At 37.6% G+C, this 22348-nt stretch overlaps 3 protein-coding genes across 3 annotated transcripts in view; all 3 read left to right on the top strand.

Annotated features, from left to right (window-relative positions):
- Window positions 1-4372, top strand: part of kif1aa (kinesin family member 1Aa) — a 92560-nt gene extending 88188 nt beyond the window's left edge. Inside the window, exons 45-49 of the mRNA XM_079841142.1 lie at window positions 66-190; window positions 633-761; window positions 894-1086; window positions 1187-1305; window positions 1389-4372. Coding sequence (XP_079697268.1) covers window positions 66-190; window positions 633-761; window positions 894-1086; window positions 1187-1305; window positions 1389-1431 — 609 coding nt within the window. The 3' untranslated portion in view covers window positions 1432-4372. The remainder of the gene's footprint in view (window positions 1-65; window positions 191-632; window positions 762-893; window positions 1087-1186; window positions 1306-1388) is intronic.
- Window positions 4373-7051: 2679 nt separating this feature from the next.
- Window positions 7052-21554, top strand: scly (selenocysteine lyase). Its single transcript, XM_079840910.1, has 13 exons — window positions 7052-7148; window positions 7609-7724; window positions 7831-7940; window positions 8206-8306; window positions 9947-10130; window positions 10345-10472; window positions 10761-10922; window positions 11010-11116; window positions 11236-11272; window positions 12926-13009; window positions 13197-13299; window positions 13650-13725; window positions 17317-21554. Exons 2-13 carry the CDS (start codon window positions 7612-7614, stop codon window positions 17468-17470), a joined length of 1359 nt encoding a protein of 452 aa, XP_079697036.1. The 5' UTR covers window positions 7052-7148; window positions 7609-7611; the 3' UTR covers window positions 17471-21554.
- espnla (espin like a) overlaps window positions 20462-22348 on the top strand; it is a gene marked incomplete at both ends in the record, with an annotated part of 31390 nt that continues 29503 nt past the window's right edge. Inside the window, one exon of the mRNA XM_079840909.1 lies at window positions 20462-20755. Within this exon, the coding sequence (XP_079697035.1) occupies window positions 20462-20755 (294 nt within the window). The remainder of the gene's footprint in view (window positions 20756-22348) is intronic.

Raw genomic sequence — 22348 nt, 5'->3', positions numbered from 1 at the left:
TTTATGAAGGTTGCATGTTGTGTTCTGTGTTTAATGAATGTTTTCTCTTTTGTGATGTGTTGTAGTTGAGTGAGATGTCAGTAACTCTTTTGAAAGACTCAGCCTCAGTGTGTGCTGAAAGCACCCTCACACCGTCCTCAACATGTCCCTCACTTGTCGAGGGACGCTACGGCCACAACACTGAACTCAGGTCGGTACTTAGTGACTGCTATCTCATTTCGAATTTTGAAAGAATTTTAACAAGGTGATTTATGCAACACACACACACACATACAAAAACACTATTGTCTACTATTGATCAGACTTAAGCCCAAAGTATACTTCGGTTTTTACACATACACGTACGAGGGTCCATACAGTAGCCATACAGTATGTCTAACCAAATTGTGTTCCAAATTTGAAGTTGATATCACAAAAATGTAGCCCTCTAAAAGGTAATGCAATGTCCAATTTCAACATGTCCGCTACCAGGACCACTGACAGTTAACGGGCTATATTGTCATGTCATGTTTAGGAACATCAGTCTTAATGGGGTATTAAATCATTTTAAAGCTGCATACCAAATATTGTTCCAAATAAAACATAAATCTAACTAATAGTTACATCTATATTCTTCCTGCTCATTTGTGTAGACCCCCAACACCTCGATCCCGTGCTGTCAGCCCCATTCCTGAGTCTGAAACAGAGGGCAAGAAGTCTCCTCGGCAGTCCAGATCAAGGACCCACACTTTTGTGCCAGATATTCAGGAAATCCGCGTCAGGTATTTACAATTTTGTTGAGCAATTCCTTTTTATTTTACATTTGCCTGTAAATGAAATTCAATTTCTGGAGATTTAATGAATTGACATGTTTGGAAGTTGACTCTAACTTGCACTCTATTTTAATGTCGCAGCCCGATTGTGTCAAAGAAAGGTTATTTGCACTTCCTGGAGCCCCACAGTAATGGCTGGGTTAAGAGATATGTGGTGGTACGCCGGCCATATGTCTACATCTACAACACAGAGAGAGACACAGTGGAAAGGGCCATTCTTAACCTGTCCTCGGCACAAGTGGAGTACAGCGAAGACCAGCAGGCCATGCTGAAGGTAAAACATCGACAAATATTTCCTTTTCTTTGAGAAAACTCGACTGTTCTGTATCGAGTGTATCGACTGAACTGTAATCCAATGTCTGTCTGAACTGCAGACCCCCTACACATTTGCGGTATGCACAGAGCATCGTGGGATACTCCTTCAGGCCAGTAATGACAAGGAGATGCATGACTGGCTCTATGCCTTTAACCCTCTGCTTGCTGGATCTATCAGGTACAGTGGAGCACATATCTAACTCTTTCACAAAAAAACCCCCGTTCATGCCAATATTTATTCAACTGTCTTTTTCCCGTTAGGTCTAAACTGTCCAGAAGAAGAGCCGGGCAGATGAGGTTTTGAGCCCACCACATGTACACCTAACTCTTCGAGGACAAAAAACACAAAGGACTAAACTTGTAAATAGATCTACTGACAGATCCCCCCCGTTTCTGTGCTCAATCAACTGTCTTGACCCCCTGTTTCCTACATGTGTGTTCCTGCACCTGCCCACACTAGCACCGACTGTGCACCTGTATCTTAAAGGCCCCTTTGTTGTGCATCTACAGTGGCCTAAATATTCAACTTATAGCGCCAACAGAACAGGCTAACTACTTTATTGGGTTAGAGATAGTATGCTTATGTAGTCTTCAGCAGCATTTTAGAACGTTGGTGATGGGAATTTCTAATTCTGAAGCTGTCAGCTCACGCAAACACATCTAAATTTGGTACGGTGACGAGTGACGTCCATATCTTGAGTTTGGTGGGAAAATGGATCACATGGCCTTATTGTGCAAGTCTATGGGTTTAAAACTGGTCAGTATTTAAGTCAGCAGACCATATGTTTATTCATCTCTTGGCTATGGAAGATAGAATTGATCAATGATAAGCAGTTCTTAGCAAGGAGCAGATGAATCACATCATATTACGCTCTTACTCTCTTTAAGTGCAGTTCTTGGACGCAGTACAACCCTTCATAAATACTCATATACCTTTATAATGTTTCCCTTGTAAGGCCTTGAAATGCATAAAGTTTTCAAAATAATCAGGACGCATGAGGAAAAATTTGGCAACGGAAAATGGTCGCATTCTCCTATCTCTGTATGAGAACCATTATAAAGATTTGGCCTATTTTTGTTGGAGTACTGGTCAGTAGATTTATCTCAAATGTATCATAATCCAGTCTAATATTTTATATAAAAAATATCGGTATCCCCAAATGATCTTATATCTGTCTAATTTATTTTTAAAATTTCTATTAAAGTCTTATCTAGTTAGGTATTTATTTAACATGTTTTTATTTATTTCAGCATGTATTTATTGACAAAGACTGTAATATTTTTGAAGAAGTACAGTGCAATTTCTGCATATGGCACTTTTTTTTATCATGAGTTGACTAACCTCCGTTTTACTGACCGCACTGCTCTCATTCACCCGACACCATGAAATGCATTTGGGGAACAGGTTAGAAGTGAATGCTGGGATAGCTGCTATTACATGTAGATTACTTGAATTTTACTTTTTCGATATTTTAACTAGCTTCGGTTAAGAATTTTTTTTTATAAGTAGAGAAAAATACATTTTTGCCCAGAACCCTACATGAGTGTTTGTACAGTGGTCAGTTTTGGAAAATGGAAGGTTTAGAAGTTTGTTAGAACAAATCAAATGTACAGTACTGGTGGAATTTTCTAAACGCACCCCAGAGAGTGATGATGAGATATGATTTTGTGCCTCTTGCGTCATCTACTCTGTTTTTGTTTTACAATCGTCATCATCCACTTTCACTACCACCCTTTCTCTTTGTGTGTAATCATTCTTGTGCACAGGCAAAATCAGTTTTTAGATAGTTTGCATATTGCACATGCCCTGGGTTTTGAGATGTCTAAGCATATCTAGATGGTGTAAATATTTTTTTCCTCAACTGATTTTACTTGCAAATGAAATTAAACCAATCTACTTATTCAACCAATTTCTAATATCATCAGGAACTCCAGAAATAATCTGTTCCATCATAGTATTGCTCCAAACCTCATTTGTTTTAAAAGTCATCTCAGGTCTGATTGTTGTGCTTATTTTCAATAGGCAAAACCACTCAAAAACAGGATCGCTGATAAACTTTAGCCAAACTACATTTTATAGTATATGAAACAAAATTTTTGAGTCATATAATACCAACAGCTGTGATTTAGACACTTTTAGTGCAAAAGCATTCTATATCAGGTGGAATCCTGTGGGCCAGACCTCGACTTAGGCAGTTACTGGAGCAGAGCCCATGCTTCCACTTTCACTGCTTATTATATTTAGGCCAGGTGGCTTATAATGTAGTGTGAGATAATTGGATGATCCTGCGATTTGCGTGACTAACACAAGCCTTTCATCAACTCTTTGCAAATCACATGAGGTGCCTCCAGGGCAGCAAGATTCATGCACATGTGTATGACTGAGGCCAGCCAACCTACAGCACATGCTCAGTACCGCAAGAATCTGGCACCTTGAACAAACCTCTACTGAAAGCCTTGATATGTCTATGAAATCTACACTTCTAATTCCAAAAATCACGTTACTAATATTGGTGTTTAGGATGGTATTCTGTTTCTGTGAGTAAAAAAAAAAATATATATATCCCTACATTAATTCTCATTAGTTCTCTGTTCATGCACCTTTTGCTTTTTCCATGCGTGTCAATCAGCTTCACTTTCATGACCAGTTCAGACAGAGTAAACAATAAGCAATGCCACTATCTTTATAAATAATTGCATATGTTAATAGTTATAGCAGGTGCGTTATCAACAAAATTATTTTTTAAAAAAATCACTTTCAGTTTAAGCAAATGTGAATTGTCTTTGTTTTTGTCTGTGCACCTTGTAGAAAGTAATGCAGAGAGCTGAATAAAATTGTTCATGTTATAGCCTGTCCTGTGCCGTTTCTACAAGCAATTTCCATAAAACATCGCATTGTCATATTTCCTAGCTAAAAACATCGCATCCATTTTACCACCTCCCAAAGTGAAAGAATGATTCCGTTCTCATAATCGACACCAAATATTTGTGTGCTTCCATTCTCCTGTTATGCACATACTCCATTCATATGCATTTTTTTCTGTCGTTTTCTCTGTTTTACTTGCCTTGTATATAAACATGATTGCTGTGAATGGTGTAATATGCAGTTGTAACCGGTTTGTACCATCTTCAGTGGGCAGTAGTTCAATGTCTCTTTCTGAGTGTTGGAATTATGAGTCAAATGTTTGTGTACACTTAACACATTGTCAGATATGAAATAAATGTGGAACTTATGCAACACTATGAATGACTTGGTCTTTTGTGGGCCTCTTTTGATCTTTGAGCCATTGTTTTATGCATGGCAAAATAGGAAAACTTGTTGAAAATAGAGTGATTCAGGTATAGGCCAATTCACACAGCACAAACACACCAACAAACATCTGTTGGATTTAGAATTTTATGAAAAATAACTCATGCTCACACTGCACCAACAGATAGACAAACGCTTTTTCAGTCAGGTAAAAACAAACCCTGACCAACGGCAAAAGATGGCGACAGTAACAAACGACTAAACCCAACAAACGTGTTAATTGGCGTTTGTCTGTGTGGTGTGAATTGGCATGAGAACCCGGAAGACTAATTCGCTGCTGGTTCCTTTGAGATTTTCCTGTGGGGTTTTAGAATGGATTTTTTAAATATTATTTATGTGTAAAATAAAGCCTGTGGTAAACCTAACTTGACTATACTTTGATGTTTTGTTCTACAAAGTAAATTGCACACACCATAGCGAAAACGCAAATTTTGACGCAGTTATGTTCATTTTTGAAAATGTACGTTGTTAATAGTTACTAGTAACTAATAAGATAAGACAGCTTATGCTGTGAGTGTGTGCAGTGTAGCCTATGTTGTAGAACAAAATGTCAAAGTATCGTCAAGTTATGTTTACCAAAGGCTTTATTTTACTCATAAATTGAACAACCCCATTATAAAATGCTGTATAAAAATCTCGAAAGAACCAGCTGTGGCGGCGAATTACACTTCCGGGTTCTGATGTCATACCTGCACCACTCTATATCCCTGATCATATTTCAAGCGATAGCTAAAACATGGAAGTCTGTTGAGATATAAATGATAAAATATAAGATATAATTTTGGATCATGCGCGCAGACCGTTTTTTTTTCCGTTATTAAACTTGCAACGTGGATTCGTACACACCCTAAGTGCGCTTCAGATCATTAAAATAAGGTCTTTAAACTCAAAATTGTGAGAATTGATCTCTTGGGAGGGAAAAAATTACTTTAAACTCGCAATTCTGAGGAAAAAAGTCAAAACTGTCATATTTTTTCTTCTTTTGTTTGTATTCTGTGGTGGAAACAAGCTTCCATATAGAAGCACTGAAGCGTAAAATGGACAAAGGTCAATATGTCTTAAAGAACGACAAGTCTTATCTAATGCTGGCACTTTTTGAGATTACTAATTGATTTCAGGAAAATAATGAGCAAAACACTATTACCCTTAAAAATAAGAGTGAATGTGTGTAATTTTTTATTTTTAAATACCCTATTATTTGCAAAGAGTTTAATTCACAACTAGGCTACATAGACTTGGAACTTCTTTAACAGTTCTTGTTTATTTTCCTTTATCCCTTTTAAATCCTTTCTAATGTCCACTTAAATCTCTTCTAAACCTTTAATTCCCCTAATGTTCAAGACATGGTTACAGCCTTAGCTCTATTTTCATGCTAGCCTACTACTTATTTTTAGGTCATTACAGTACTTATTCTTTATACAATCTTTTTTTTAAAGAAATTTAAAGGGGGATAGTTTACCCAAAAATGAAAATTACCCCATCATTTACTAACCCTCAAGCCATCCCACGCTGTAAAAAAAAAATCCCCGTAAAATTTACGGTAAAAAAATGCAATAAACATTCATTAACATTAGATGTAACATAAAACCCTACATAACTCATTAGAAAAAAATAAGAAGCTATTCAATGAAAATACATCAAATGTGAAGTGTCACGCAAGGAATTCTGGGAATGTCAATTTACTTTTTTTCACTGTAAATTACACAATGACTTGTTCTTTTTCACTTCCAAAAACTGTCAAATTTACTGTTATTTTACTGTAACATTACAGTAAATGAAAGGTTCGATCTATTACAGTTATGCACCGGATATAGTACGGAAACTTACATGCGTTTTTGTAAGGAAAAATGTTGATAGCCAGTTAAAACTTATAGTAAAATTAGTAAAATATCTAGCTTCCGCCAGACCACCTTCCTTATTCAACTTACGAAGAAAGTGTAACGCTTGTCCTACGTTGCGTCAGTTGCGCTTTTTTCGTAAGTTGAATATGGAAGGCAGTCTGGTGGAAGCTAGATATTTTACTTTATAACCTGTTAAATATGGATATTTATCTTACACAAATGCATCGCTTTACTTCAGAAGGCCTATATTAACCCCCCAGAGCTGATTAACCTACTTGTATAATGGATGGATGCACTTTTTTGGGCTTCAAATTTTGGGCTCCCATTCACTGCCATTATAAAGCTTGGATTATTAAGGACTTTTTTTTTATATAACTCCGATTGTATTCGTCTGAAAGAAGAAAGTCATATACACATAGGATGGCTGAGGATGAGTAAATCATCGGGTAATTTTCATTTTTGGGTGAACTATCCCTTTAAATGTTAAAACGGTTTGCCATACTGTGACTTGCCTCAAAGCTACTGAATAAAAATGTACTACTACGACGAAGGCTCAGTTCATGAATATTAAAAACGTGACGTGCGTTGAACCATATGATTGAACCATGAAGGCTTGGCTTATTACTACTAATACTACTACTACTACATGACGGGACGCCTTTGAACGTTTTGCAACGTCAACACGATCTGATTAATAGTTCATGAACATAGCCTTCGCTGTAGTAGAGAAAAAGGGCGACCGTCTAAAAAGAGGAGGGGTTCTAGTGTGCGTTTCCGGTTCAAAGTAGAGCGTGCTGCTGCCGTATCACCAGTCTTTTACTGTCTATGGTTTTAACCGTGAATCATTGACAGGGCATACACTGAAGAGAGGTCAGTAAACTAATGGTATAATTTAATAGGTTCATCAGGTTTATCAGTAGTTATCTCAGCGGTGGTTCTTGTAAAGCGACTGTAAAGGCAGTTTAAGTATGTTATCGCAGACAATATTATAATGAAAAGACAGTATACTATGACGAGCAGCAGTGAATCATCTACAGTAACGTTACATGAATCAAAGTGCAATATGGCTCGCACGATTGTATTGCCACAGTGTTTGGCACGATTCATTTATATTAAATGTCAACCCTGTATGAACAACCATGGCTTGTCTAAACCAAGAAAAAACAAACAAACAAAAAACACTTATACCTGCTATGTGACACAGCAAGCCTTATGACATGATCCGTGTATTACAGTAATTGTCGTTAAAGCACTTTAAAGAAAGTTTTTATTGCCATGTGTTTAGACTGATGTACAGTATTTTGTCATTTTATCTACCAATGTAATCCAGATAATGGCTGAAAAGAATAATCTCCCTGTCATCCTCGATCATAATTTATGGGGAACTTTAACTCATCATTATGGATCTAACCTGGATCATCATGATGTGACTGATGGGCCCGACAGGTAATGAATATATTCCATATCAGTCCTAGACTGGACATGAAGTCATTCCCATTCAATCCACTCCATGCTCCAGAATGTAGTTTGTAAAACAGTTTATCTGCTGCAGAATATACATGGATTACAACGCCACCACGCCAGTCGACCCAGAGGTGGTCAGGGTTGTTACTGATGCTTTAACTGATGCGTGGGGAAATCCCAGCAGTAATTACCTTCCAGGTATGAGGATCTCAAAGATGGATGTATGGCAGACATCTGACACATCACATTTAAAGGGATAGTCCACCCAAAAATGAAAATTCTGTCATCATGTCATTCCAGACCTGTATTAATTTCCATTGGCTTCCATTGTATGGGCAAAAAACACTACATTTCTCAAAATATCTTCTTTTATGTCCCACAAAAGAGAGCCAAACAGGTTTGGAATGAAATGAGGGTGAGTAAATGATGAACACATGCTCATATAGTTTTCCACTGATACTAGGTCTGAAAGCCAGAGACATCATTTACCATTCCAGAGACACCATTGCAAGGATGGTTGGTGGAAAAGCAGCAGACATTATTTTTACTTCAGGAGGAACTGAGGTAAGGGTTTCAAGAGCACGGTTCAAACATAATTTAGCAAAAGTTCTTTCCTTTCTTTACTAGCGGACTATTAAAGGCCTTAATAGGCTAATTCAAATTTCCACTGTCTCTGTTTCAACCATCCATGTCTAGTGTTATAACATGCTCAAAGTTCAAGCAATTTTATTCAGAGAATAACCATATTTACATTCAAATTCTATGTAAAAATGAAAACAATAATTATAGTGAGTACAAAATAAATAAAGGCACTTTTTAATTCTCTTCTATTGTAGCTCACGATAAAGGTGCTGTCAAATTTACATGGCGAAATTTCTTGGGCGAAACCAGTCATTTCAAAATTAATCTCTGTGATTGCGAGTCTTCAAGATTTTGTTAATGTGACTGCACCTTTAATATTATTGGCTCCTTTATAATAAATAACTTGTGTTGTACCTCATTTGCAGTTGTACTTAATGAATTAATACACTAATTGCCTGTTCACACCAAATTGAATATTCACTGCATACAAATTTGATGCGATAAAGTGATGGTGTTACAAACCGAGGATTTTGCTAAATGACAGTTAAAGGGTAAGTCACCCAAAAATGAAAATTAGCCCATGATTTACTCACCCTCAAGTCATCCTAGGCGTATATGACATTCTTCTTTCAGACGAATAAAATCTGTGTTCTATAAAAAAAAGTCATGACTCTTGAAAATGTTTTATAATGGCAGTGAATGGTTTTGTCATTTTTGAAGTCCATAAAAGTGCATCTATCCATCATATAACTGCTCCACATGGCTCCGGGGGGTTAATAAAGTGAAGTGGCACGTTTGTGTAAGAAAAATATCCATATTTAAAACTTTATAGACTAAAATAACTAGCTTCCGGCGGTACGCAAGTCGACTTATGGCAAAAGAGTAACCCCTGACGCGATGTACAGGAGCATCGCAAGCTTTGACGCCTCTCGCGGATCGGGCTGGGCAACAAACTCAAGCCCTCCACCATTTCTCTTTAAAAATCCTTGTTGTAGACTTCTAATTCATGACCGGTGTTTTGTTTTGTTCTATCCTCTGTGCTCATCAATACGCATGTCAAGGGCTACTCTTTCGCCGTAAATCAATGCGTACGGCGGTCTGCCGGAAGTTAGTTATTTTAGTCTATAAAGTTTTAAATATGGATATTTTTCTTACACAAATGCATCCCTTCGCTTCAGAAGGCCTAAATTAAGCCAGGACTTTTTTAATATAACTCAGATTTTATTTGTCTGAAAGAAGAATGTCATATACTCCTAGGATGACTCGAGGGTGAGTAAATCATGGATCATTTTCATTTTTGGGTGAACTAACCCTTTAATAAATAGCAGAGGAAGAATCTGGAACCGTCTCTCTTGTCTCAGAACTCTTGTATTTGGTGTTGAATCATTTTCATTCAGCCCGTCTTCTGACAAATCGCATGAGAAAATCGGACCAAATCTTCGTGTTGATGTGAACAAGTCTTTACAATAGCAACACTATCCATAATGCTTGTTGTGGTAGTCCTAATGATGCATGGCACTTGTGTTGAAAGGTGCATTGAATACCTGGAAAAAAATCAGGTATTCAGAAGAAATGATTCCACTTTATCTTTATTTAGCTCTCTTTTTCTCCTGGACTTTCAGGCCAATAATCTGGTGTTTCACACAGCTGTGGAGCACTTCAGGAAGAGCAAGACTTCTGCAGAGGGAGGCACGAACAGCCAGCAGCTGAATGGAAGAGGCTCCTTACCTCATATTATCATCTCTAATGTGGAGCATGACTCCATCAAACTCACAGCTAAACACTTGTTAAAAGAGGGCAAAGCAGGTTAGCAAGACTGGACTTTCAGTCTAAAACTTCAAATGTAGACTTTGTTCTCTAAAGGTTTAACTTTAGGAAGTGGACATTACCTTAATTTACTACCATAAATAATTTTGAAATTGCATTCAAAAGGTGTCTTGCTATCTGTATTAAAATATGAATATCAATGAAAGCAAATATCTTTGTGCTCTGATTGGACCTTATTGGATTCTCGTTGTAGATGTCACATTTGTACCCGTTTCCAAGGTGACAGCACGGGTGGAAGTTGAGGATGTCATTGCAGTGATTCGTCCCACCACCTGCTTGGTGTCGATCATGCTGGCCAATAATGAGACAGGCATCATTATGGTGAGCATGTTGCCCTGACAGCAGCCCCACTAGTGTGTCAAACTATTTCATAGTTAAACAATATAACACGGCGTTGTTTTGGCCAGTGGGGAGAAGCTTAATTTCAAGTGTGAAATTGCTTTTAAAAATAGTTTTTTTTTTCAATAAACATGATGTTAAAGAGTAGCTTCAATTGTAGACATAGCATGGCCAGTTTTTGCTGTGCCAATGAAAATACAGTAGATTTTTTTTCTGCCATGATTTAGCATAAACACTTGAGAGTAACTGATGAGATTCTCCCTTCAACAGCCAATTAAGGATATTTGTCAGATGGTGAAGGATGTAAACAAACAAAGGGCAGCCTCAGCTCCCAGAATCCTCCTGCACACTGATGCAGCCCAGGCTATCGGAAAGATACGAGTGGATGCACATGAGCTGGGAGTAGACTACATTACCATCGTAGGACACAAGGTAAGTAACAAGAGACGCTGTTGATATATCATCTCTCTCTAAGCGAAGAAAATTAGAGATCACAATCCTGTTGATGGTGTGTTCCAGTTTTATGGCCCTCGAATCGGTGCTTTGTTTGTGAATGATCCTGGAACCACAAACCCTGTTTACCCTCTGCTTTTTGGAGGAGGACAAGAGCGCAACTTCAGGCCAGGGTATGACATGGTTTATTGTGTGATGGGGTTTCATGTATGGGTGATGAATTATTGAACAATTAAAACAAGTATGGTACTGACTCTGAAATCAATACTCTTGTTATCTCTTTATTTCTCAGAACTGAGAACACGGCAATGATAGCAGGTCTGGGAAAGGTAAAACCCACTATACAATATATATCATATTCATATATATCATATTCACATCTTCATTTATTTATTTTCAGTACTAGATTTACTGTGTTTATACATGTACAATAGTTAACTAAATGCATATATATATATTAGGGATGCAACAATACAGTTAGTCCACGGTTCAATACATACCTCGGTTTTTAACCACGGTTTTCGGTTCGGTTCTAATGGCTTGTCACATCAGTTTTTTGTTATTCTATTCTTAGGCGACAGGAACAGCAAGAGGTTAAGGAGAAAAAATACTTTTTTTAAATTGCAATACTCTTTCTTTATTTTACTTAAAAGACTTGAAAAACCTTACTTAAACTTAAAACTTTACTTAAAAAAAAACCCTTTTACACATTCCTAGTGTATGGTAGGATATAAAATAAATATATATAAAGATTTACACTGGCAGCTCAGAACAGTACAGCAGCATTTAAGTATGAAATTGAATGAATAAATGTAAAAATAAAACACTACATAGACTTCACTATAAAATATACATTGATTCTTATTAAAGCTACTGTGTTAAAGTTTTTCAGTCAAGAGCAGCGAGTGATTTTCTCTTTGTCTTTTGTTGCTTTATTATTTACTTCACTCAAAAATGAAAATTCTGTCATCGATTACTCGCGCTCAAGTTGTTTTAAACCTGAATAAAGTTCATTCTTCTGTTGGACATAAAATATATTTTGAAGAATGTTGGAAACTTAACAGTTGCTGGTCCCCATTTTAGGAAATAATAATATGGATGTCAATGGCTACCATCAGCTGTCTGATATTCAACTGTCTGTGTTCAACAGAAGAAATGAAAACAGCTTTGGAACAACATTAGAGTGAGTAAATAATGACACAATTTTAGAGGTGAACTGTCCCTTTAAGGACAAGCGTGTTCACTAGGCTGCGCTGCTGTCAATTCAAGACCTGCCCGCATCTAATATACAGACACATGCCGATTTTACTTTCACTTTAGACATAACCGACTGTGTTTATGTTAACCTTGTGTGTATTTGACAGTATAAGCGCAGTAAGACTACTTAGTCCATTAATCACGTGTTTGACAGGCTTTTAGTGCGCGCGCTCGGAAAAGCGCATGTTAAAACCGCGCAAAAGCACGCGAATGAAATGTTTAACCGGCAAGGCTTTAAAACGCATGCAAATAATGAACTTTCGTGATTGTGAATAACTATAGTGTTCCGTGAGTATAACTCTACCACTAATGTGTGATGTGAATGTATGTCGCGTTATTCAGTATTGGGATGGAGGCAAATGATAGAATGTGTAGAAAAATAATTATTTAAATGCAAAACCGAAAAAAAAACCGCAATTCACAAGCGCGTATTGAACAGTGAATGCCGTACCGTGCCATATATATATATATATATATATATATATATATATATATATATATATATATATATATATATATATATATATATATATATATATATATATATATATATATATATATATATATATATATATATATATATATATATATATATATATATATATATATATAATATATATATATATAAAATAAAAAATATATTTTATTTGTTTATTTTCAGTGGTAAGTTGGCTGTCTGTACATGCAAAATTGTTTTAAATAACTTTTTCTTTTTTGGAAAAAAGGCTGCCGAATTGGTAAGCTTAAATTTAGCAGAGTATGAAGCCCATTTCCTGGATATCCGACGTTATCTGGAGCAGAAGCTGCTTGTAAGTCTTGTTTCTGCTATAAGCTTTACTATAGATGACTGGTACAAATATTTCAGTGGACATTACTTTAGTATATCGAATAATATATATGAAAATATTTCAGTGGACATTACTTTAGTGTATATAGTAATGGAAAGTAATAATATATTTAATTTTTTCTTATTTTTATTGTATTTTGTTTTTTTAGGCTGTCTTTGGAAAAGATAAGATTCATTTTAACAGCCATTTTTCTGGCTCAGACATTTTGCCCAACACATGCAATGTTTCCATTTTGGGAAGAGGACTTCAAGGTGAGTGAATGGCCATTTTCTAGTCTCATAATTCGTTTTTTTTCACAGTACATGATTGGAGTATGATTGTACATCCTGATATTTATAGGTTCACAATGTGACCTATATTTATAGTGCACAAATGTACATACATTAAACATTCATAAAGATTCATCACAGACATGATATATTCAAGCTTGATTAACTAAAATGCTACTCCAGTGACTCCATTTTCCATAAAAACATCAGTGAAGTTTTTTTTTTTTTTCACACGTGTATTGGTCAGAAGTAGGTCAGGTCTTGACCCTGCAGATTTGTAAAACACAAGAGCTCTTGTGAATAATTGAATAGACTCTTCCCCCCTGCTGTAGGGCGTAGAGTGCTGTCCACCTGCAGGAGGTTGTTGGCCAGTGTGGGTGCTGCCTGCCACTCAGACAGAGGAGACCAGTAAGTCATCTGTACTTACAATGAAAAATGTTTGCGGTCAATATCAAGGCCATTGTGAATTTTCACCAGTGTTGTCAAATCCTACCCCTTGAACCCCTAAATTATTTTTTTTTAAGTATGTGCTTTTAAATCCTAAAATATAGCTTAACCATAACCATTAATGGCCTGGATTCACAGACAGGGCTTAGATTAAGCCAGGACTAGGCCTTAGTTCAACTAGAACATTAAAGAAGCTTTTATGTGCTTTAAAAAAAAAAAACATTACTGGTGTGCATCTTGAGACAAAACAGTAGCACTGATATATTTTAAAGGGGGGGTATCACACACAGTTTATTACAATCTCATGTCAATCTTGAGTACCAATTGTTGAGGTAACATTTAGGACCCAGGACCAGTAGTGAAAAATGAAGACCAAGAGTCAGGAGTCCGATTAATTAAAGAAAAATGTACTGAAGAATAGTTTGCAGAAGCCAGCTCACAAGGAGTTTGTAGGCCGCACTCCCTCTAACAGTCTCCCCGCATCCACCTAACGTACATACAATTTCTGAACAGTTATACTGTTTTCAAGGTCTAGCCACGTCATTACTGCCATGTTGAATGATTCTGATTGGCAGAGAAAATGCACAGTCACGGTAAATTTCCACACACGGATAGATAGCAGAGCATATCACTAAAATGGGTTGACTAGTTGTCGCCCCATGACTAGATTTAGATCACAATGACCTAGGAGGTCCTAGGAAGGCGTCTTCAGGTCTGGTGTCATGTGCAGAAAACGTCCATCTTCAATATTAGGCCTGCACAGATCATGCAACGCACACACAAAAGCCCTAAGGTATATTGCACTCTAGTTAGTGTCAGTGGATCCTGACATTTATCAAAAGAACACCCAATACCCAAACAAAGATACAGCCATAGCTCTCCTTCACCAGAGAGAGACATACATCCCGGCTGGAGGTCAGAACAGGCAGCTGAGGAGACTAGATTTAAAACTCCAAAATCATCATCCAAGTATAAAATCACACAGAATTACAATCATCTTTAAACTAAATATATGAAAGCAGAGAAAGAGATACATAGATTGATTATCCTTGATTATTCAGGTTATGGAAATAATAAAAAGAAACATTGAGAAGGATAGGTGTATAAAAGAAGAGACACAGGTATCTGACCTGCCCCTTCACAATAGAGTAGTATTGCATCCTTCATATCTCTTATAAATATGATCAAACTAAAGATTTTTCAAAGACAAATACGCTGTATTGAGTTTTTCTGAATAAAACTGTATCGTGTGGGCGGAGCTAAAGAGCCACGAGCGCATGCACCGGTTGCGTTGAGAGCGTCTGAAAGCTGTGACATCCTTAGAAAACGTGGAAAAAATTGTCCTAAATAAACTATGGCTATCAATCAGATTCAGCCATAAATATATGATCCAGAATCAGAACCAGAGGCTGAAATTGAAGCAGAGCAGCAGCAACAATGACTACAGCAGGACATCTCTTTGTGGTATATACTGTAACTGTATATATTTGCTTAGCGGTTTGTGTAATGGGGAATGGGGAAAAACGCAAGGTCTCGGGACGAGTTTTTTTAAAAGTTCAAATTATTTTAACTTGAGCGCAGCGTTATTACTTTAACTCCATTGCTGCTCCGGAAAAACAAACTCCATCCACTATCCCCTTAACGCTGGGTTCTTTGTTTTCTAGCTGTACCGTTTTTTTCTTGCCCTGACAACCAAAAACACGCTTCTTTGTTGATTTCGTGAAGTCCTGTGACCTGTGCAGCGCAGTCGACAACTTCCCAGGCGTGCTTTTGCCCTCTCGCTCTGGTCGACGCATGCGCCCTTCTGGGAGATGTGCCCGTACGGCCCGTACAAGGAAATTCCGCCCAATGTGACGTCACATAGGCCCATACTCGAAAAAAACTTTCCGAAACTTGTGAGAAAACAGAAGAATTTTTGGTACAGAAATACTCCATCAAACGTCCAACTTATTTTTTGAAACTTTAGCCATGTTTAGCATGGGAATCCAAGTCACAGTGTAATAAACTCAGAATGCATGAAATAGCATTAGACCCCTCCTTTAAAGGCCCACTGAAGTGCCTTGAAACATGCAGCATTATTCAATGTGTTGATGTAATTTCCCCTGAAACGGCTCAAGCTGTTAGCAGCTCCTCCCCTTTTTTGAAACCGCCAATAGCGTTTCGTTAATATCACAGTTTGACTAGAGCCTTTCTGTTTGGTAAAGCCAGAGTTTCCTCCTAATCTCTAACCGTTTATCATCATAATCTCCTCCATATCGCTTTGAAATACAGCATTCAGTGCAGAATTTAAATGGGTCCGATATGTTTTGTTGTCTGTGCCGACTCGCGCATATGATTCACGCTGCGCTCTCGTGTCTCTAGTCAACGACTCTGGTCTAGACTATGTGTGTGTGCTGCAGCGGTGTGTGTGTGAAAGTAACGTGAAACTAGACTTCATTCACCTCAACTGAAAGCATATTTACTCTGTCTGAATCGTTTCCTAGCGCATATATATAGTGCGCTATGTGCCATTCACCATGTAGAAAATAGTAAATGTGTGAACAGCTGACCGATTTCAGCCGCTGCTTCAGCGTCTATTTATAGTGTAGGGGGCGGGCGCTTCAGATTCTAGAGACCATTTGATTGGACAGAAGATTTGGCGAGAAGGTGAAGTCTGCGATGATGTCATCAAAATCTGTGATCCATTTTAACGGAAGTGAAATACTGTACGCTTTGAATGCTTATATCTCCTAAATGCGAATTTTGTCATTGTTTTGGAACAAACCAGCTTATTCATAACCTTAAGGCTAACATAGTCATACTAAAAGCAAAAAAACTTCCATTTTGATTTCAGGGGGCCTTTAAGATATGTCAGTGGAAGTTGCTTTCAGTTAAAACATCTCAAACATACATTTTAATCCAGGACTATGTTTAAGCCTGATCTGTGAATCCCCGGGAATTTTTTTAATTGTATATTACAAGATATAACCAACGATACAAATGTTTAAACGTGGTTTTCTGCTTTTTATTGTTAACAAGCTAACCTCTTAAGGCCAATACCCTAGAGAACAATAACTATAATGATAATTATATTAGCGTCCATATAATAATGTGGTTTATTCTAAACATACTCTTCAGTTAAGTTCTGTGAACATAACTTTAGCATACAACTGCTGCAAGTCAGATGGATTTTCATTGGCTCTCAATGTTTTTATCATTCATCAGCTGGAAAAAAAGTAGTTCTGAAAGTGAATCCATTGACATCTTTTCTCTGTGATGTTATCATTGTAATTATGATGTGGAGTTCACCTTAGAGTTAGAGGGATTTTTCAGTTATATTATTGTTTTATTGGTCTTTCTTGGTGTGGACGGCCTTCTGGTAGGCTAGAATGCCCTACGCCTTACTACATATAAAGCAAAGCTTCAAAGAATTTTTGCTGTGTGCTAGATAGAACAGAATGTGGAAAATAAAGTATATCTAGTCCTTTAGTCTGAATAAACCTTGATGTGTTCATTCTTTTCCTTTCGCTTAATCCTTTTTATGGCAATTATGTTGTGCTCTCAATTCCTTAGACCTTCCCATATTCTTCTAAGCTGTGGGATTCCATATGATGTGGCTACCAACGCTCTGAGGATTAGTCTGGGTAGAAGTACCTCCCGTGAAGATGTGGACGTTGTCGTGGAGGATCTGAGGGACACTGTAGAGCAACTGGAGCGAATGAACTAGCACCATTTGTTCCATGAGGTGTGGATGTTGCACGATAATGTCATGAGTATAGGCTTCAGGTTTTAGGGACATCATCAGGTTGCACTATATGGATCTAAAGCTATTTATTTAACAGAATATTATATTCCAAATCTTATTTGGTTAAAACATTTGATTTATGGAACTTCAGGGAATTTACTGTAGCTGATAAATAGTTTTTACACTTTAATCAGCTTGCATATAGGGGTGTGCTATATGTATTGTCTATATGATAATTATTGTAATTGTCATTTTAACAATGTGCGAGCTGACATTACAAGTTTGTCACTCACTTTCCATAAACCAAACAAAAGTACACATTGAGAGTCCACACAATTCACTGCTTGTTGTAGCCTATTAGAATGCTGTTAGAATGTCCCCCAAAATTCTAAATATGGGTCCCCTGTATGAGTTTTTGTCTTTTATATTCATATCATATGATATAGTTAAGCAATATCACACAAACAAGAGTGTTTTTGGGAACACGTGATATAGATTAGTTTATACAAGATTTTTTTTTTTAAACAAGAAGTTTGTATTAAAGTGCCTCTATTAAGTTTTTTTTTTCAAATATTCCCTTTCATGCAGTTTGTAATATAGCTGTGAATGTAAACATTCTACAAAGTTGTAAATTCAAAAATGCACTATAAATAGTTATTGTCTCCTAAAAGAAAGAATCGACTCAAAAGAATGAACCACCTACACCTAATTCAGATCCCACTTTGTTACAGTTCTACGTCACTAGATAATACATTTGCATAATGCCACATAGCATGTACATTGTCTTCCTACGAACAACTCGACCCGCCCTTAAACACGTAATGTAACTGACGACTGCTTCTCAAATAACTCACGTTATTATTGTCTTAATGAAATACTTCTACAAATTAGCTGTGGGCTGCACTAATACCTAAACTGTGTCTATTAATGCAGATTGTCTGTCGTTCCTACTACTTTGAGTAAAGATAAAGGATTGAGCAAGATTTTTTATTACTAACATTTGTTACATCAGTCATTCACGTTAGTGCTCAGCTAATGTATGCACCATTATTGGTACAGTTCCCGCATGTGCACTGCAATACATTTGAAATATACACATCGGTTTGTTGATGAACATACACTTGGTGAGGAATTACAGTTGCAACATCTCATAATGTACCTCAAACTGAGTAGCACATCACAGAGGTTCAGGTTGAATAACTAGTTCTTCCAATGTTTCATCAATCGACTCGCCCTCGGATTGATATGGTAAAATCGATGCCATCGTTACTGTCTTTACAGTGTGTACAATCACTGAGGAAGCCTCTAGAGCTGAAGTTCAGTTATGGTAATGGCCGTTTAGCTTCCGACAAGCACTGTAAGCGGTAAACCAATCGTAAAAGACTGGGACGTCTGGCCAGTCAGAGCAGAGTAGCTCGTGGAAAGGAGGGGTTTAGACTAGAGACACTGATTCATCCATTAAAATAGCATAATAGGGGCACTTTAAGTATGTTACATGTTAGACATTGTGTATTTTTCCCTATTTTGCCAACAAATAGTTCCAAACCGTTTTAAGTATTTGCTTTAGGTATTTAGGGGTCATTTTGCTCCCCCCTAATATTATATTTAAAGGGTTAGTTCACTCAAAAATGAAAATTAGCCCATGATTTACTCACCCTCAGGCCATCCTAGGTGTATACGACATTCTTTTTTTCAGACGGACACAATCTCCTGGCTCTTCCAAGCTTTATAATGGCAGTGAATGGTTTTGTCGTTTTTTAAGTCCATAAAAGTGCATATATCCATCATATAATTGCTCCACACAGCTCCAGGGGGATGAATAAATGCCTTCTGAAGCGAATCGATGCGTTTGTGTAAGAAAAATATAAATTTTTAAAACATTATAAAGTAAATGATCTAGCTTCCAGCCAATCATCTTCCATATTCAACAGAAAAAGTGTAGTGCCTCTCGTAGTTCAAAATGCTTACGCTACGTCTGACGAGCGTAACTGGTGTGCAATGTCGTCAGACGTAGCGTAAGCAATTTGAACTGCGAGAGGCACTACACTTTTTCCGCAAGTTGAATACTGAAGGCGATCGGCCAGAAGCTAGATAATTTACTTTATATTGAGAGTGAGTAAATCATGGGCTAATTTTCATTTTTGGGTGGACGAATCCTTTAATATAATGTGATGTGATGTGTTTGTTTTTTATTTTTAACTGTTTCTTAATTGAATGATGTGTAAAAAGATAGATGTACAAATATTTCTAATTATGCTGTAGATGTTCATACTCTATTTTTCAGGGAAAGACAAAGACCTGTTCATTGTAATTTGGCAGCTGCACTTAGTTACATTGGGATGTGATGGAGCGTGTACATTCAAAATGAGACCGAGATATCTGTTACCAGTACAACAAAGCTGCAACAGCATTATTAAATGAGCTAAATGGACTCTCTTTAACGTCTCAGTGCTGATCTGATCTCACCTGACACTAAATCATTAAAGTTCATATGCTCTAACCAAACTGCTCCTTTCTAATCCCTTGTTGTCTTTCCAGACACACTCTTGGCCATTCAGACAGAAATGAATTTTTAACATGTGAAAATGAGGCTCACTGTAATCTCTAATCACATGCCACATGCCTGCACACCAGTCACACACGTTTTAGTAGGTCTTCAGAGGCCAGTTCTCTCATTACTCTTGTGTCGGCTGCCAGAAGAGAGGGCAACCTTGTGCAGGTTGGTACAAAGGCAACGGCTGGGCCATGATGAGCACCGGTGCATTGTGACGTCTTTCATTACCTTTACAGCTCACCGGGCCAGACCTGCTCCTCTCCTCCGCTCACCCAACCCCGCCAGCTGGCAGACGGTTAGGTGTCGGCTTCCCCTGTGTGTGTGTGTATGTGTTCTGTGGGGGGTAGGTTGAATTGCCCTAGGCAGCCTCCGAATCCAGTCAAAGCCAGCCGGCGCAGGTGCAAAGAGGCAGGGTTGACATGGTGCTCCAAAAGGCCGTCGCAGCAGCCCGTGAGGGAGACCTACAGGGCCTCAGGGAGCTCGCAGAAACTGGATTTCTGAGCGCCGCCATTGTGGATGCACAGGGGGCGGGACTGGTGCATCACGCTGCACGCTGTGGTCAGCTGGACTGCCTTTGCTTTCTGGTGACAGAAGCTGGGCTGGCGGCTGACACAAGGGCCCTAAATGGAGCCACACCTGTCCATGATGCTGCAGCTACAGGTCACACCCGGGAACTCAAGTGGCTTGTACAGGTTGCAAGATGCAATGTTAAGGTGAGTGGAGGGTGTTAGCACAGTAGTGCGAATAGAGTTGGATCGAGGGTTGCTTTTTAAATGGGTGATTTTCTTCCTACTGTAAACCACAAAAGAGGTTGTTAGGAAAATTTTTCATGCTGTTCTTTTCCATGCAATCAAACTGGATGACAAAACCACCATAAAAGTTGTCCAAATATGACTTGTGTGCTATAATCCAAGTTTTCTGAAGCCATTTGATCCCTTTGTTTGAGGAAAAGTCCAAATTAAAACATTGTGCATATAGTCTGTATTGTTGGCAAAGGCTATTTACACTAGCTCCACCCACCATTGTCTGGTTGAGCCAGACAAAATTCCAAAAGAAACCACACTGGTGGGACAGTGGCATTGAGAGTTAGGGCAGTGGATTTAGATGCAACCGAGTTCGAATCTGACTTATTAATGTCCCATTCTTGTCCGTTTGCCCATTGCATATCAGCGAAGGGGAAATAAAGTGACGGGTATGTAATGGGTATTTAACTGTGCGGGAATAAGGTCCCAATAAGGCAGCGACCATTTTTATTGTAATAAATATGCACTGAATATGTTATTACATACTGTATATTACAATACTCTGAAGGTGCAAATAATATCAAAATAGTATAATAACATAGCCTTTTTCTCAATGCTACTTTAAAATATTCACTTTCATGCGTATTCAAATATGGAGCATTAAGATTCATCATTCCTGGTTTGATGTGAATGAAGCCAAAAATCACTGGTTCTCAAGTTTCTCCTATTACTAATCGCATGGCACCCAATTTTAATATACCCATATCAGAAAAAAAAAAAGTTAATATAGGCCCGTTTCTCACACTCATGTAAGGCTTCAGAATATGTGAATATTGCACACAAAATTAGAAGGATTTCTAAAGGATCATGTGACACACTGAAGACTGAAGTAATGGCTGCTGGAAACTAGCTTGGCCATCACAGGAATAAATTCGATTTTAAAATATAGTAAATAGAAAACAATTTTGTTTTAAAATTGTAATAATATTTTACAGTATTAGAGTTATTACTGTATTTTATATAAAAAATACTATATTGATTAATCGAATGTAACCGTAGGGAGTGCAAAACTTCTTTGAAAAATGTTGCCCACCCCAAACTTTTGAATGGTATTATGTGTTCCACAGAAACAACATGAGAGTGAGAATAATGATGATAATTTTCAGTTTTGGGTGAACTATCACTTAAATGAAGTGCCTGACAGCACAGTCATGAAATGTACCCACAGCTGAGGTCAAGAACACCCTTTCCCACTAATGAAATTAGCATGTGAACACCGCCTCAACAGAAAAAGAACAAGGCCTTTTTATGTAGCCCAACCCACCAACTCGTGCCACTGACATGACATAGGCCTACATAGAGCTAAACCGGATCGAACTTCTAAGCAATATATACAGAATAAGCTTCATTCGGATTCCAATATTATGAATGCATGGATGAACTTTATTTTTAAAGAATATCCAGCTCACCTGGGGAAAACATTGCACGTTTGGTCCTTAATTTCACCATGGATTCGTTTGTAAACAAAAGACTGGATTTGCAGACAGCTATGAATGAAGCAAC

Source organism: Gobio gobio, assembly GCF_949357685.1.
Source record: "Gobio gobio genome assembly, chromosome: 17".
Classification (NCBI taxonomy): Eukaryota; Metazoa; Chordata; class Actinopteri; order Cypriniformes; family Gobionidae; genus Gobio; species Gobio gobio.
The sequence above is the reverse complement of the archived record's forward strand: the minus strand, read 5'-3'. Positions and strand labels throughout refer to the sequence as shown.

Excerpts from the sequence above, each read along its gene's own strand:
- scly (XM_079840910.1), top strand. The coding sequence starts at position 7,612 with ATGGCTGAAAAGAATAATCTCCCTGTCATCCTCGATCATAATTTATGG. Across the intron at positions 7,725-7,830 it reads GTGACTGATGGGCCCGACAG|AATATACATGGATTACAACG; the intron begins GTAATGAATATA and ends TATCTGCTGCAG. Across the intron at positions 10,923-11,009 it reads TTACCATCGTAGGACACAAG|TTTTATGGCCCTCGAATCGG; the intron begins GTAAGTAACAAG and ends GGTGTGTTCCAG.